This window comes from Hippocampus zosterae, chromosome 17, assembly GCF_025434085.1.
Source record: "Hippocampus zosterae strain Florida chromosome 17, ASM2543408v3, whole genome shotgun sequence".
In the NCBI taxonomy this organism is placed as follows: domain Eukaryota; kingdom Metazoa; phylum Chordata; class Actinopteri; order Syngnathiformes; family Syngnathidae; genus Hippocampus; species Hippocampus zosterae.
Window position 1 is genome coordinate 10,933,632 of NC_067467.1, and position 17,972 is coordinate 10,951,603.

At 42.3% G+C, this 17,972-nt stretch overlaps 1 protein-coding gene and 1 long non-coding RNA gene across 2 annotated transcripts; one reads left to right on the top strand and one right to left on the bottom strand.

Annotated features, from left to right (window-relative positions):
- Positions 1-1,510: 1,510 nt before the first annotated feature.
- On the bottom strand, positions 1,511-17,951 carry tbl3 (transducin beta like 3). Its single transcript, XM_052049047.1, has 23 exons — positions 17,769-17,951; positions 17,613-17,664; positions 17,401-17,496; positions 17,278-17,325; positions 17,036-17,177; positions 16,842-16,926; positions 16,592-16,762; positions 16,318-16,393; positions 16,143-16,239; positions 15,830-16,056; positions 15,150-15,291; positions 14,407-14,465; positions 14,201-14,307; positions 12,277-12,412; positions 9,512-9,751; positions 9,318-9,388; positions 8,897-9,053; positions 7,483-7,541; positions 6,734-6,837; positions 4,727-4,798; positions 4,098-4,256; positions 3,306-3,399; positions 1,511-2,134 (listed from the first exon to the last, which is right to left on the bottom strand). Exons 1-23 carry the CDS (start codon positions 17,798-17,800, stop codon positions 1,789-1,791), a joined length of 2,772 nt encoding a protein of 923 aa, XP_051905007.1. The 5' UTR covers positions 17,801-17,951; the 3' UTR covers positions 1,511-1,788.
- Positions 8,936-10,555, top strand: LOC127589792 (uncharacterized). The gene is made up of 2 exons (XR_007959506.1): positions 8,936-9,070; positions 10,013-10,555. It is a non-coding gene; the product is annotated as an uncharacterized LOC127589792 (long non-coding RNA).
- Positions 17,952-17,972: the final 21 nt, after the last annotated feature.

Sequence of the window (17,972 nt, forward strand, 5' to 3'; positions counted from 1 at the left end):
CTGAACAGAAGTCGGCTATATGAACCACTACACTACCAGTGCTAACATCAATTCCTTGATATTTGTTTGTGAACCTTTCACCTTGGCAGTTGTCTGAATGTCAGCTAGATGAAACGCTACTCACAACGGCTCCACTATTACAGTCCCAAATGTTGCACCGTGAACCCTTTTGCCCAATCGCACGGCAGCCGCACGATGTGAACCATGACATTACCAACGGCCCGATTACATTTTCTGACATTGCGCCGTGAAATCTTTTCACCCAATTCCATTTACGTCGTACAAGGGTAAGAAATGCAAACCACTTACACAAACAATGGCTCCGTTATTATATCATTTTTCCTGACATTTCATTGTGAACCTTGAAACCCAATCCGACACCAGTTGCGCAAGGGTTAGATATGTGAATCATTACACTATTAATGTTCCCACGATCATGATATTACATTAACAGTTTTCCTTCATAGTGTGCTGTGCAGATTTTTACCCAACCCTTTGCCAGCTGCAGCATGGCCAGCAACGTGAACCATTACTCTACGAATGACCCCATGATTCTTACTTTTTGTGGCATTGGATTATGAACCTTTTCACTCAACCCTACACTAGCTATCTAAAAATATGTGAACAACAACTTTAACGTTGGTCCTACTATTACTACAACTGCATATTACTTTTCCTTATACGATTTTCGAACGTCTGTTATCAGCTAAATCGTATTTCGACCAGAAAATGTGACATTTTTACGCCTCGCATTACAGTATGACCTAAAACCCGTTTTCAACCAAACTGAGGAAACCCGAATCCGCCACCCGACTCCTCTCATCTTCCGACGCTTCCTCGTGTCACGTCCATTGTGAGCAGACGTGTTGGTTGTCATTTACGCAAATCTGACTGTATTTTAGTTATTTCTACATAATGTATTAGCCCCTAATCATGGGCTAATAAAATAGTTTGGGATTTCGAACAAACCGCTTTTAGGTTGTGAACCTTTTTACCTAATCCTATAGATAAAATGTTAGGAACTGCATTATCAGTGGCCCATTATCATTCTTATACTTTATATATATATATTGACACTGATATTGTGTGGTGTTATCTTTTCACTCAATCTCACACGAGTTGCACAAAGCACAGATATATGAACCAATATACACCTGTTGGCGCAGCTATATTTCTCCTGGCATTGTGTCGAGAACTTTTTAACCCCAATTCCACACCAGCTGTCAGATATGTGAAGTACTATACGACGACTGGTCCCATTATTACATTCCTTTTCCTGGCACTGTTTTGAAAACTTTCTTGCCCAATTAAACATCAGGTGCACAAAAGTCAAATATGATTAACAGTATGTAAACTACCATTGGCCCCGTGCTGGGGTTGTGTCGTGAACCTTTTTTGTGTTTGATCCCAGGTCAGCTGCGTAAGAGACACGAGGGATGCGCAGTCATGAAAAGATGTCACATTTCTGTGGTCATGCTACAGATGAAGAACATTTCAACACACTAATCTGTTAGAATTAAAATATGTCTTCTTTCATTTTAATTAGAAAGCAGAACCAAGCACATGTTTATTTCGTAGTCACAACAAAGAAACGGAAAAATAGCGTCTCGCTTGACTGCAGAAGAGCCGGTCGATCGAGCAGAACAAAACGATCATTGCTGGTCGTTGTTGCTTCTTCCTGCTGTGTTTAAACAACAATGCATTCCTCTTGCTTCCTCAATGGATCGCTGTCACTAATGGAAAAAAAAAAGTTGACCGCAGGTGTGGATGAGAATTTCATGACGTCGGTCAGCTCGTGAGAGCAGAGCCTTGTGGGAAAGTTGGGAGACTTCTTGCAGCGTTCACTGTCATTTGATACCGCTCTTGTTCTTCCTGGTCTTCCTCCTCAGTACTCACGTCACTCTTCAGATGGTGGTTCCCATTCGTGGTGGCTTTCTTGGTGGTGCTCACCTGCTCGTCGTCATCATCCTCTTCCTCTTCCTCCTCTTCAGCGGAACAATTTGGATCTCCATCGTTTCCGCTATCACCCTTATCATGATTGTCTTCGCCGCTGCCCTTTCCACCCTCTTTGTCGATCATAAACACGGGTTCAGAGGCAAGAGGTGCAGTGTCCATTTCTTCATCTTGCCTCATGCTAGTCGAGAAGAAGGGACATTTGGATTACACTCAAATGCCATATTTGTGAAAAGAACAGCAGTTACATACATTTCTGAGCACAGATAGATTTTGATCGCCTGACCTGTATTTGTTTGTCCACCATCTTGGAACTGAAAGACTGTTTGACCAAATCTTTTCTGTGTAGAACCGTTATCAGTTCATATCAGCTATGCTATAATTTTTTTTCCATCACGTGAGATGTGCGGGTGCAAATGTTTGTGCTAACAATGACTGTTATTTGTAACTGTTTGTAATTCCCTTCAACTTGACTAAGACCCCAGTTCAGTTGGAAAAAATAAAAAATAAAAATAAAGCAGACAGTGTTAGCACAAGACTGTTAGACTTCAGCTAAGAAGCAAAAATAAATTACCGGTAAAAAACACCTAGGGAAAATTGACGAGCACAGAAAATTTTAGTGGGGTTAATCAGAGGCATTTATTCAATTGAATTTTAGGGGCCACATCAATAATGGAAAAATGTTGCTTTAAGTCAAAAAATCCTGGCATTTGAACGAAGGTGTGCGGACTTTTTATGTCCGGTTTATTTGACAGTTCTCCAAATAAGAGGCAATGTTCTTGCTTCAAGTCATTCATTTGGCATAAAAAGTAAGTTCAACACAGCATCACTGCCATCTTTATAAGCGTACCATTAGTTCGCTAGCTATAAATGGGAAACATCATAAATGGGCTAACAAAAATTAGCATACTATGGTATCAAAAGGAGAACACCCATCGATACTTACAGGCATATTGTCTCTGTGCTCCGTGGAACTGCTGAAGTTCAGCTTGAGCTTTAGTTAAGTTAGCCAACTGTCTCTCTCCTCCAGACATTGATCAACACTACCTGAGTCATACTACTGCGGCCGTCAGGCTAAGTCAAATACTATACATCTGAGAGGGCGTCAAAGGATGTGGAATAATGTGTGGCTTCGGTGTGGGAAAAAAGTTCTCTTTTAGATCCTTATCTAATTGGGGGGTTGGCTTCTATACCAGAGTGCTCAATAGATTGATGTATTTTGCAACGGGTATGTTATTCGTTGGCGTAACTAGAATTCAGAGGGGGTAAATTACATATATTTCCTGTATTGTCTACTTGTAAGCCAGTAGCCTTGACTTTCAGATTTCATGGCAAAGACAAGCATCCCTCACCTGGTTGGTGCGCCGGCGACCCTCATCTTCTGCCACATGTAGTTCAGGAACATGGACGCCTGCAGCAGACGGCCAATCCTCTGCATGTGTCTCTCTAAGGGCAGGGAAAAGGCCTTCATGTGATATTGTCTCTTGCACGTACTCTATTATGTGGTTTCACTTTGTTCTGCCAAGTTTCCATCAAAGCTTACTTGAGTGCATGTGAGTGCCACCTTACAGAGTAAGAAACCGGTAAACAAAGAAAGATGTATTGTATTTTAACTGATAAGCCCGGTATCCCTGCGGATTACTACAGCTGCTTTGGAAACAATGCTATTTTATGTTGCACTGCCTGCACAAATTCAAAATCGTTCCAAGAGCCGAGAACTCCTACTTCCTCATCTCAGGTCATTTTATTTATTCCCTCACATTGCCACATTCGTATTGAAATATTAAGAGATTGGCCTTGAACTACATTTGCTTGCTCAACTGTGGAAAAAACTAAAAAATAAACGAGAGCATGCAGTCTTGAATCGGGCTCGAGAACGACGTAATGCCTCACCTGTGGAAATCAGAGCAGCTATGTCGATAGTAATGTTTACATCTCGATTTAAGACATCTACTATGCAACTGGACCCTTGCTCTGCCTCTCTATTTGACATGGGGATCTTGGCCTGTTTTACTGTCACTTCTCCTCTTGCCCACCTGACTTGCATTTGATGGTTTGTGATGCGATAGTACAGTCTTGAGAAGTGGGTCCCAACTGAAGGTCGGGCTACCCAATGCACGGGCCGCCGTTGGAAATTTCCTGACCTGTGTACGGTATGAGGCCCTCAAGGACGGTGCGGGCGCCCTGGTACTGTATGAGCTCCTCAGGTGGGACGTGGGTGAGCAGCACCTTGAGGACCACCTGGGCATCCAGGCAATTCCGGGCATTCGTGTTCCACACCCCACAGAAACGCAGCAGCGACTCTTGAGAAAGACGACAGCAGCAAAGGGGACAATGTACTTGACTCCACAACTTACAAATCATACATTCCTGTTAAATTGTGCTTGTTTTTGCCAAGTGATGAATGCAACAAAATATGATAATATTAAGGGATGACACACTCTGGTCTCTCAAAGTAGTAGTTGTTCGAAGGTTTAGAATAAGTGTAACATCTATGCTAACTTCTGTTACTTTGTCTGTGGTGGTCGTGATGTTATGCTTGTGGACTTTTGTCACTGCAGAATTACACGTACGGTGTGTCCGAATATTTTGTTGAATAAATATATAGTGTTCAATATCTGTTTTTCGGGGTCACTTTACAGTAAACTTCGACAGAGTGACAAATACACCACGCTGTGCCTCTTTTTTTGGGGACAAAAGCGAGTGAGACAGAGAACCGCAATAAACGGTTCATGGTAAGATCATGGATGATGCTGCACTCATCTCCGGTTACCTTTCTGATCCACGCGAAGTTTCAAAACTGTCTTCTCCAGAAGTTCGCTACTGTCTTCCGTTTGACGGATTGCTGTAAGGAACAGAAGTTTAACATTACGTCAGCAACAAAGGAGGACCTTTCCATATTTTCCAAATGAGCTCATGTGGCATGTTAGCCATTCGCACATTGTTGCCTCAGCAGTGTGGCATAACGCCACGTTACTCAACATGCATGTAAATGAGGTGATACCATAAAGGTCTGTCTCAGTACGATGCAGGAACCTGTGGAACCAGATTGTTCCTAATGTGCCCGTCACATCCTGCACGTACTTTCTCTAATAACAGGGTGTCACGAATTATATAACATCAACTCATCTTTGAGCATAAATGACCACTGAGCCACAGCTACGGCCTCAATATTTCGCTCTTTTCTGCGTTGCTCCCGGTCCACTCTTGTCAAAGGCCAAAACAAACAACTACCGTACTTGTTTCAGTATCACCTTGTGAACAAAGCAGACATCAACAATAAGGGATGACAGACTGGTGAGTGAATGATTATTTATAGGTGAAAATACTCTTTTCGATTGTTTTTCTATTATTGGAGCAGAATGATGAAACGTCGAGACATTGCACTAACTTTTCCACTTGTAGCAATGGAGCGACCAATGTACACAATTTCGTCGCATAGATTTTGCCTGGGTAACACATGACCGTGCATGCTGATGAATAGTTGTCTTAACTGGCATAGTTTTCGGCAATTGGATTTCAAATGCCGCCCGATGGATGGATGGGCGACCTGGTGTTCGACTGGCTAGTGCGTCGATCTCACAGTGCTGAGGTGCATGGTTCTGGCTCCGCCCTTCCTGTGTGCAATTTGCATGTTCTCACGATGCCTGCGTGGGTTTTCTCCGGGTACTCCGTTATCTCCCACATTGCAAAAACATGCGTGGGAGATTAGTGGAATACTCTAAACCAGGGGTGCCCATTATGTCGATCCTGATCTACCGGTAGATCTAAAACAGGTCCCAAGTAGATCCCAGGAGTGTCGAGGATAAAAAAAAAACAAACAACCATTTGTGTGTCTTTGTACATGTTAGTAATACATTTTTTTGTGTTAATGTACACTGCACCCTAATCATCCTATCAGTCTCATTTTCACAAAAAAAATATTTAAAAATTTAAAGCAGGTAAATCTTGAATTTACGGTGGCGCGTGTCTACGTCACCGGATGTTTTTAGCGTTCAGCAGTCTGCAATTGCAGCTTGTGATCAGAGCTGTTGCGCTCTATCTTTTATCGCCATTATTGTCATTCAGAGTTTGCTTCATGTACAATTCACCGAGGGCACGGGCAAAGAATAGGAATCTAGGAGGGCCCAGGGAAGCACTTTAAAACGATACGTGTGAGCTACGATAGTTAACAGGCTGCAAAAGTGCATCGCATGCCTCAGTTTCAGGCTGTTTCTCATCATGGCGTGTGTGTGTGTGTGTGTGTGTGTGTGTGTGTGTGTGTGTGTGTGTGTGTGTGTGTGTGTGTGTGTGTGTGTGTGTGTGTGTGTGTGCATGTGCATGTGTGCGCGCGTGTGCGTGCCGGTAAGGGTAGATCCCGGGAGGTTAGTTGATCGAAAAGTAGATCTGCGGTCCAAAAAGTTTGGGCACCCCTGCTCTAAACTATCCCTAGGTGTGAGTGTGAGCGCAGATGGTTGTTTGTCTCTGTGTGCCTTGCGATTGGCTGGCAACCAGTTCAGGGTGCATCCCGCCTACTACCCTATGCACTGTAGTATGAATGGAAATGGGCGCAAGTCCAAAGTAGAACAATGAGGAAACTATGGCAGAGTGAAAAAAAGGTTCAACCTTCAACCGCAATGGTCGAACAACATGCCTGTGTTGGAGGAAGCAGGAAAACCATAAGGCTGAGACGAATGAAACGAGAGGAAACTGAAAAAAAGATTGTGGTCTCGAGCCTGGAATTGAATGCATTTCAGTTTTGTTTTTTTTACATGTGCAAGATCAAGAAAGGGTTAAGTACCTTTAATTACAGACAGCACAGTGTGAGGCTGGTCCAACGAGATGGCGAGGCCGAGCGCTTTCAGGTATTTCTTCTCGTGGAGCAGGTTGGACAACTCCTGTTGCCTTCACATAAACGGGGAGGCAAACAGAACAGCATTTCAACAAGCCAGATTTTTCAGATCGCACTCCATTGAATATGAACCACTGCTCAACTCTGTTTTTCAAATCGGGTTTCTGTCCACAGAACAGACAAGGGGGGGGGGGGGGGGGAATCATTGCTCTGAAAGAGAATGCCTGAAGTACTTGCACAGATTTTCATCTTTACAATTTATCATCTGATTAAATCAACTAATGATATTTACTATTAAAGGTACAAAAACACACTCAAACCAGTTACACAATATCATATCATATATATTATTGCTTCTCCTGGTGGTTCAGCTTTTTCCATCTTTATACAATGTCAAGTCCAATGTCTAGAGATTAATGTGAACCGACGTTAAAGCAAGACCAGGAAGTAATTCTACCTCCGAAAGTTGATATAGATCACATTGTCCGCTTCGTCTAAAAAAGGCTTTCTCTTACGAAACCATGACTAAGTAAGTACATGCACATGCGTGATTGCTAAGCATGCAGGCAACCTGTCTACTTTCCAGCCCGAGGTGTTGTCACTGTCAAAAGACGGGCATGACCCTTGACTCCAAAAGCAGCACTCTTTGCTCAAGTGTGGAGCAGGTTGTTTACAATTTGTGTGGCCTGGTGACTTACTTCAAGATCTGATCCTCCTGCTTAGCCTGTTCCTCAGCCAGCTCGATCTCCGTCACATCCTGGTAATGGACATAAGACATTATTTCTGCATACTGTATTGACAAAGTCTTGTTACAAGAACATTTGCATGGAAAAGTCAAATATTGCTGGACCTCTAAATTGTGGTATTTTTTTTATTATTGATACTTCATCACCAGAAGGCAAACTCTTTAATTTTTATAATTGGCCGAGATGTGTTTTTCATACAATTATTTACTGTAGACCAGAACAGTCTTGGGGCAAATTTAACAACCGATAAAGTGATTAATGATTGATGATTGATAAAAAAAAATACATTTTGAAATTAGATTTAAATGGTAATGTTTTTTAATAGTTTTGATAACCAAACACAAAATAATTTAGTTCCAAATAAAATGTACTTATGTTCATCTGCCTCAGTTTTCATCAGGCTTTCCAAAACAGGCATATCAGAATCGGAATCAGAATCAGAATCATCTATATTCGCTTCATTTAAGACTAGGTTGTCAATAACTGTAAAAAAGGAAGGATGTTTATAGACAATAGAATTGACTTTAGTTCTCTTGAACGTAGGTAAGTAAAATGGATAAACTCATAAACTGAGGACCACCTATACATGGCTTAACCAATCCTCTTCATTTTCTTAAACACCGATATTTTCTTCCATATGACCCGGTTCTCACATTGTTGAGTAACCAGAGAAAATTGGTTGAAATGTGATAGCTTCATATCAGAATCCAGCCACAGATGAAAATGCCAACTTGAAGTAAGTGTAAACACACAGTAGCCTGAGCGCCTGACATTAAAACGAATAGACAATGAAGTATGCACAAACACATACGCCTTCACAGACACCCCTATAGAGTAAGAACATCACGTAGGGAAAATTATGTTCCGTGCCTTTCACTTGTGGTGACTTTGGTTTTGGCACCAATTCGAAGGTGTTGAGACAGACACATTTTAGGTATGTGCTCATGCGGCGGGTTAGAGTTGTTTTGTTCATGTAAAGATAGCGTTCTTGAAAATGGGTCACTTGAAAACTGAAATAAATATAAAAATGGACGATTCTTTTCTTTTTTTTTTTAAATGGGCTATGCCACAGAGTCTGAATTGTGTATTAAATCCTGCTGGCTAAACGTGAAGTACATTCATGTAATGAAAATCCATTATGTTAGCTAGTTAGTTCACTAGCTCATGCTAAAGCGGGTTCGGGAAGACTGTGAGATGGTACATCCATCCATCTATCTATAATAATAAAAATAATATATTTTATTTATAAGTGCCTGTTTGGTGGGGAAGTTAGCTAGCTAGCTAATACTAAAGCTAGTTGTAAAGCAGGTTGACAAATTTTTATTACGGTATAATTTTTACACAGTATCTATTTGTCATCCCTCACCGTCCACACAGTGATGTTGGAGTCGGCCGAGCCGGTGACCATCTTGTCGTCTTTCCTGCTGGCATGGAGCCCCCAAACCTTGTCCTGGTGAGCGTCAAGCGTCTTCACACACTCATTGGTCTTGATGGTCCAAAGCTTCACCAAACCGTCAGAGCCGCTGCAGAGGGAGCATCGGTAAAATTGCTATTATTAGAGAGTAGGAAAAATCTTAATCCGCCCAGCTCAAAAAGTTAAATTAATAATCACAATTTTAAACACCGTGTTAATATTGAATATTAACATTTAGCAGTTATTTCTTTCAAGATTTGTATTGAAAGCTTGATTGTTGTCAAATTAAGATGTGTATTTTTTGCTGTTCATAGAACATAATCGCTGGTTATCTGCATGTATTTTGATAAACCGGCAAAACCGTAGAATTTACCTGCTTAGTAGCTGAGTGCCTCGGCTCACAAAGACAACCTTCAACACAGATGCGTCGTGCCCCTCGAATGTCTAATTAAAACAGCAGAACATATTTTCTACTTTGAAACGCATTATAACATGTTCAAATTTAACAACATGATCATCTGCACTACTCTCATTTTCATAAGTAATGTGCTGTATCCCATGGCCCACCTTAAGACAGCTGAAGTCCTGGAGGGTCCACAGCTTAGAGGTGCCGTCAGCGGAGGAGGTGGCCAGCACCTGGTCGACAGGCGAGAAGCACAAGGACCAGATGCCGCGCCGGTGGCCCCGAAATACTCCCAGTAATTCTATGGTCGACTCCCCCGCCAGTGACCACAGCTTGGCCGTGCGGTCCTGCGAGCCAGATGCCAGCAGCTTGTCGTTAGGAGAAATGGCCACGCTGTTGATATCCTGGAAAGACAGAGTCGTGACAAAATTTAGGATTGTGATGCTCTTTTCTATGCATTCAAATTTGTCTCAGCATGAGTGACACTCCTTGCATATTCAACGACCAAATGAGTGAGTTTATAAAAAAAAAATTTAAAAAGCAGATTTCTTTTTTAAACACAACAGCAATTTTTTTACACAACAAAAACATTCTGTTCACTCATTTGTTTGGTATGTTATGTTCAAATTACAGTGTTAAATTTCTAATTTCTTTTCTCTCAACAGCACTGTCAACTCTTGAGAAGAAATGAACTTGGCAATGTCACCAAGCAAGATTCCATGTGATGAAGGTGCTTTTATTTTTTAACCCAGAACATCGACGGGAGAGGACAAAAGAATTTCTAAGGAATTAAATATCAAGTTCTTTCCTGAAAGTGGAATTTTAAAACGCGAAACCACGGACAACAAACGACACATTGTTGAGTGAAAGGAATTAGTCAAGAAAGGATTTAGCTCTTTTGACTCAAATATCATTCAAGTGATAATGCTACACCTTTTTTCCCACAAATTCTTACTGGGGTGGATACTGAAACGTCACTGAGTGGCATTTCAATACAATGGCTGGAAAAGGCTAGATTGAGCAAATAGTTTTCACATGAGATGCAGGATATTTGTAATGTTGCAATGATAGATTTTCGACCTCCAAATGATTCTATAGTTGGCATATTTGATATTTGCTATTGTGCTTTATTAAGAAATCCACTGTTGCAAGCAGGTCTGATAATGCCACTTGACTTAAAATAAACCCCCAAAACGCCTACTCTGAAATTCTGTTTACTCTATTCTTCTTCTTTCGCTAGGGCAGTGAATTGAAAAAGTCTACACACCCCGGTTGAAATGCTAGATTCCTGTGGTGGCAAAAAATAAATAAAAAATACCAAAACCTTTTCCACCCTAGTGACCTACAACCTGTCCGACTTAAAATAAATGTTTAAAAAAAACTAATTTAAAGAAGACATAAAAATAGACAACTAGGATATTGCGGTTGCACAAGTGTACACAGCCTTATTCATTGGGGATGTGGCTCTGTTCAGAACAAAGCAGTCACATTCAGACTGACATTAAATCTGAGTCAGATCATCTGATAAGCTTTTTCCGGAAAATGTTTCAATGAAGTGGTGGTATCGTTTGTGTGTGTGTGTGTATGTCTGTGTGTGTGTGTGTGCGCGTGCGTGCATGCGCGTGTGTGTGTGTGTGCGGCCCAGCTGACTTTGGACTGCCCACCAGCCAATCACATGGCATCTACCTTTCACACTCACATTCACAATTATGGACACTTCCGAGTCTTCAATCAAGTTAAGAAGCATGTTTCGGAAAAGGGAGGGATAGAAACCCCACATACGCATAGGGACAACATGTACACTCCACATATGAACGCCCGAAGCTGCAGTTTCACCCAGAACCGCAGAACTATTAGCCAGACAAGCCAACTTACGTAAGCCAAAGAATAATTAGGTGAATGGTTTGCACGGCTGAAAAATCACAATTGCTACACACAAGAGGCCAACTCAACCTCAAGGCATTGAAGCAAACACACACCTACCACTTCAATAAATACCATATTTTCACAACCATGAGACTCACAAAAAATGTCTTACATTTTCTCCCAAATGGGCGCCATCTATTTGTCCAAACAAGAACTACCGTGGTGCAGCAACATCCAGTGGATTACAGGCAAACGCTGGCCATCTTCCGCTCCTACAGCTTTCTTGGAGATTTTAATCCTTTGTTTTGCGGCCCTGCCGGCCTCACTTAGCTTCCATTAACGACTGCTCTCTCCACCAATCCCCATGTTCCTACATACGCAATTGGACTAAGGCAAGTGATGAAGGACTAGCATATTTTGCATTTTGAAATACAACAAATAGAATGCCAACAAACAAATTCAGCCCAACCACATCACCAACACGGTTGAGGTGCCGCTCACCATCGACATCCCAATGAACCGCACTGTAGCGAAGAAGGGGACAAGCAGGGTAGCGATACGCACAACGGGGTGTGTGAAGTCATTTTTCACTGTTGTGTTTAGTGGCCATGGTAATGGATTGAAACGGCCAGAGTGAAACCGCGAACGGCGTGGGAATGTTGGTGAACACAGCTTTACTAAAACAGGGAGGCAGCTCCGGGCCATTGGGATTGTCAATGCTTGGGCTTTCGTGTCTGCTTGCACTGTTGTTCGAGTTTATGCAAATGCCGGCATCAACAAGACCGACTGTGACAGCGACACGAGGGAACATGGCGTGTTTGATTGTGAACTTGCCCAGCTCTTCATTTTGGACTTTGATGGATTTTAAGATGAGATCAAAAAATAATATGAATACATTGTTAAATAACCCCAGTGTGGGACGAATAAAGGATATCTTAAATAAAGTATAACTGAACTTGGTTTTGCTCCCACTGCCTTTAAAACATACGCTAGCATGCATGCATGTAGTAATTTTGTAGTCACGTTTTTTTCTGGTTCATCAAGTTCATCGTTGTTGCTGTACCTTATCATGTGCCTTTTCCGTGGCACGTGCAGCCAGCTGGTGCAAGTCTGTGTCTGTGGCAGTTAAGTCTGCAGGGAGATCCCACACCTTAAGTGTGCAGTCCTGACTGCCGGAAACGATGAAGGATGTTTTCAACCTGCGCACACACAAACACGCCTGAATGAAAAACGTGTCATTTTGGATCGAAACGTGTCTACACTGTGTAGCAAATTATTTGGAACGCATAAGGGGAGGATGAATGCTAATTTTCCTGAATTATCTACTCTACAGGTGTTGCAGAATCTTACATGACCAACAAAAGCAAATTAACTTTGTTTATTTATGTTTCTTGCTGAATTGATTTGTTGTTTTGTACCGAACTGCCTCCTTAACATTTAAGGACCAAAAGTTCATATTTGATTGCTACAATTTTTCTTGACTTCTGATTTCCAATTCAATTTGTGGACAAAAACAGTAAAACTAAAATCAAGTCTGTGTCATGCTGAGTCAAAAGCCAAAGAATACAAATGAGTTATGAGACGAGTTTTAAAGATGGGCAGCGAGGGGGTTTGCCCAATGTTCAGTGGGAGGTCATTCCAAAGAGAGGGACCAGCAACGGAAAAGGTTGGATCCCTTCTGAGCCTCCGCTTAGTTCTTGGTACTTACAATAATTCCTGGTCTGCAGACCTCAGGCGTGTAGGTGTGTAGGGGCGGAGGAGCTCAGAGAGGTAAGGTGGCGCGAGGCCATTTGAATACCGGTATTTGAAATCAAATATAGGATCTTAAAAAGAACTCTAAAATGTATAGGGAGCCAGTGAAGTAATGCCAGAGTAGGAGTAATGTGCTCCCTCTAACGAGTACCAGTCAAGAGGCGAGCAGCAGCATTCTGGATCAACTGGAGAGGCTTAATGGAGGATTGGCGGACTCCAAAGTAAAGTGCATTACAGTAATCCAGCCGGGATGTGACAAAGGCATGAATTACTGTTTCAAAGCGCTCATGAGAAGGATGAGGATTTACTTTAGCCAGCTGCCTAAGATAAAAGAAGCTGGATTTAACAATGGCACCAATTTTCCGGTCCAGTTTAAAATCACTGTCCAGTTTAAGACCCAAGTTTGAGACTGTTTGACTCAAGATAAGGAGCCAGGGGGCCCAAGTCGACAGGATGGGATGCCACTGAGACAAAACATTAACACTTGTCTTCTTTTCATTGAAATTCAAGAAATTTTGTGCCATCCAGGTTTTGATTTCCTCCAGGCATGATAAAAGTGGGCTTCATGAGAAAGCGTCTTTTTTTGCTTCGCGGGACATAGATCTGACAACCATCTGCATAGCAGTGGAAGGAAATATCATGTTTCCTTAAGATGGAACTTAAGATGGTGTCAACAAGATATATACTAACAATAGAATTATATGGGATTTGGTGTATATGCGATAATATTACATACGTTTACGTGGTTTGCACAATCAACTGCCTTCTGAGGGAAACCATCACTACTGGTATGAAAATGATTTTGACACCGCGCGTCTCTGGGATTAACACTGCATTTTTTTCCTTATCATCCACAATGACGTTAGGCTCCGCAACATATCCATATGTAAAAATAAATACGACTAATGCTGACAACGGTGTTTTGTTTTTCAAAATACAATCATGCCAATTATTAAGCACAACAGTTTGAAAAACAGTTGAACACGCAAGGAACTCCACATTTCTCTGACAGATGCTGAACGATGATGATTGACGAACAAAGTTAATGTTTTGAGATATACTGCCATCAACCCTCATGGATTTCTCGGTCACAATCGGGTCGGGATCATGGAAAGACGGTGGATACGAGCTGACTTTTTCTCCTTTTATACCGATCATATTTGAAGCTCAAATGTTTAATTCCTCCATCATGTGTAATTATTTGGAGCACGGTGCGAAACGGTGCTGAGTGCTACCTGGAACAGGAAATGGAGCCCACAGCGTTTGTGTGGCTGGAGCTGTAGGCCACACAGCGGACGCGACCGCTGTCAGCGTCCATGTGCCACACACGCACTGATCTGTCCTGTGTAATGGATACACAACAGGACAAGTGCTCGTTACCATCGAGGGCATTACTTGCTGGAAAAGAGTCACTGTGAAAGGTGCAGGCATGTGTGCTCACCTTTGCGCAGCTTGCAAAGACAAAGCCTTTTGTAAACACGTCCAATGACAGGACAGTATCTGTGACGAAGGAAATACGATATGAAAGATTACCGGTAACATTGCTTCAACCTGCCCATTCAGTAGTCAGTCATCACATCATCACAGCATTGTCTTCACTCTTATGACCAATGTTGCGTAAAATAGTGAATGTGATCCCTCTTTCAGGTACAGCAGGATCTGGATCAGAGTCATCTATGAAAACCCCGTCAAGCATTGTTACATCATATTTCCACTCTAAGGGCAATATCCTTACAATTAAATTACAGTACCAGGAAATAGGAAATAGGAGTAGTTTAAAGTTCCAAGTTAATAAAAACATAATGCAAATAAAACAAACAGTAGTGCCTTGAGAGTTGAGTCTAATTCATTGATGACTCGGTTGAGAAGAGTAGTCATATAAAATGCGTCAACTTGCTGTGCGTGCCGGGACAGCGGCCAGTACAAAGGCTATGGCCACTTCGAAGTGGCACATAATGAGTCAACGAAATTCCGAAAGAACTATTCGACCTTCCTTGTTCTGTACAGCTATTATAAAGCTGGTCCAGTCGAAAATAAGTCTAATTAAAATCAACTCAATGACGACGCGCTCCTTTGCTTCCCCTGGTCCTAGTGCAGTGTGGTACACTGTGCTTTCAGTGCACACCCTCACGTTTTCCTGCAGCTCAATGTGCAAGCACGCGCTGCCATCTGCTGGCGACTCACCCGAGTGCCCGTAGAGGATCTGGCAGGTGTTGGTGAGCAGCTCGAACACTTTGAGCTGGCAGCTGTTGGTGGCCACCACAATGTGGCTGTCGTTTTGACCCAGGAATTTCACGTCCAGCACCTGGTCACTGTAGCCCACAAACTGTGGGAAATAACTCAAATTAGACGAGTGGCCCAGACTTAAATGACTTGTGGAACTAAAATCAGTCATATAAAAGGTGAAGCAAGAATTTCATTTGATTATTAACATCAAATATAGTTCCGTTGTTCTAGTTGGCCTCTCCTGATATTTAATTTCTTGCTGAAGCCTGGAAGCTTTGTGGGAAGACTAACTGGTTCCCTCCAACTAAGTTCCGCGACAAATTCAAACAAAACGAAAATGTGTTCACAAAGACCTGATGCTGAAACAGGGGTGTGTAGAATTTTTTTATCCACAGTGGGTTACCAGTCAAAACCAATGGGGTGTGGGGTTATTTTAATAACTATTTGAAGTAATTAGGTCGACAATATGACAGGTAGAAAACAACCACAAAATATTTGACAGCAAAACCTCACTCGACATATTGGATTAATATCCTGAGCACCAAAGTCTGAAAGGCAGAATTTGTGCACCACTTGCATATGTTTCTAGACCTAATTGATAAACTTAAGTATCCAGATCCATGACGTTCATGACTCACCTGTTGCTGCGTGCTCAGAGCAGGCAGCTGGTAGAGCACTATGTTGTGCTCCGCAGTGACAGTGGCCAGCCTGCCAGATTCAGGCAGGTGAAGCAAGTACGTTAGACTGCGGGGGTCGTCTTCAGTCTCCTCCTCATCCTCATCCTCTGAGGAAGGGCCGAGCTTGGGTGGGAGGGCCTGGCTGTAAACACAGCGGGCCGTGCTAGCCTCCCACACTCTCAATAGGCCTGCATGGGTCAGTTGGAAAGACTTTTAATGCAACGAAATGTAGAAATAGCCTGTTAGCACATTTAGGACCAAGTCAAAGCTGAACCTTTGCTGCCAGCTGTGATGAAATGTAAGTCTGTGTTCTGGACTCCTATTTTCGAGAGGTCTTTTTTCACAGGCAGGATCACAACACCCTCCACAGCCTGCATACAAATGATAATTTCTAGATCAACAGATGACACAATACAAATAACATTAATTTTTAACATCCAAAAGCTTACCTCATAGACGGGTACAGTTCTCTTAGCGGTTCGGCTTTTCAGATCCCACACCGTGCAGATCTTATCTCTCCCTGAACTATATAATCACAAATTCTTATTTGAAAGACAATTTCAACAAATATTCATCACCTCACACTTTTAATCCAATTTCCAATTTTCTTAGCTATTTTCTCATTTTAAACAACAACCGTTTTCCCCGAAGCTGCTTTCAATATGGAACAAGTGACAAGGCACATGATCGGACTATATATTTCTACACATTGAACATTTATACCTGATCATGGTATCACCGTCAAGGCTGAAGCTGAGGGAAGTGACGGCGCTGTAGTGGCTCTTAAGCACACACACACACTGGCTGGTGTGCAGGTCCCACAGTCGGATGCCGCAGTCCAGGGAGGATGAGAAGAGCTGCAGACGGCTGATGTCTGGGTGGAACTCCACCAGGCTGCACACATAAGATTGATGTTATGCTTGTGGCTACTGAGTTCATGCGTTAATGACATGAAGGCACATTTCACACTTACTGTACAACACCAGAAGAGCCTTTAAGGTTATGAGTGCAGTATTGCTTTACTACATCCCAGAGCTTGATAGTGCCGTCACAGCCACCTAAAAGCAAATGTAGAAGACGTGATGTAAACTGTGCAATAACTTTTGAAAATGGGCAAATGAGTGCAACAACAAAAATAACAGGTGTTTTTTTTTTATTAATGCGGACCTGTGGCCAAGAGCGTGGAGGTGCAGTCAAAAGTCATACTGGCTATAGGAACTGTGTGTATGGCCTTCCAGGTGCGGGTACACTGCACTTTTCTCCAGTCCCACTGCTTCAGGAGGAGTGCTCTGCTGGCTGTTACCAGCATCTGAGGAAGGACACGAAACAGGAACGCAACGAACACTTCAACACAACCAAAAACATTGGTTTTGCTTCAGCTCGCTGAGAAAAAAAGCATGCAGGCTTACCTCATCATCCCAGCTTAGCGCGAATGATGTGATGTCTTCTTGATCATCCTGTACAAATGAGATAGAAATGAGAAAAACATGTCAAATCACAGCGCTGTAACTGCGAGGGGGTTTTGGCCTTACATGCTCAATGCTGTGGACGATCTTTCCTGTGCTGATCTCCAGAACATTGATACGAGAGCCACACGTGCAAAATATGTATTTTTCATCTTTGCTGACCTGTCAAAGAAATAAAGCAAAAGGGGCAATTCGCTGATTTGACTACTGTTATTTGTAAAACAGTGGTTAGGCTTCTTGAAAATATTGACATTTGAATAAACAACTTGACACTATACCTGCACTTTGCCTCCTTTGTAGAAAGGCTCAATCTTACTTGAAACCGCATAACTGTAAAAGAATGACAGAATTGTCGAAGACAGTGAGTCCTTGCTACAATTAGCTTAGCTTGAGCTCGTTCAGCCACCAGTTTGTGCAACCGGACTCAAACTTACTTTGTTTTGAAATGAAGGTTGATATTCGCCATAATGTTTGCAACACAAACCTAAACTTTATGCTCTATCGAACGCGTTCCTTGAAATTGATGATTTATGAGTCCGCATGTTGGTTATAGTCAACACGTCTTTCCCGCATGTTGTTAGGTGAGTCGCAAAGATTCTACGTCATCAGAAGACACTGAGCTGATTTGGTTGGAATGG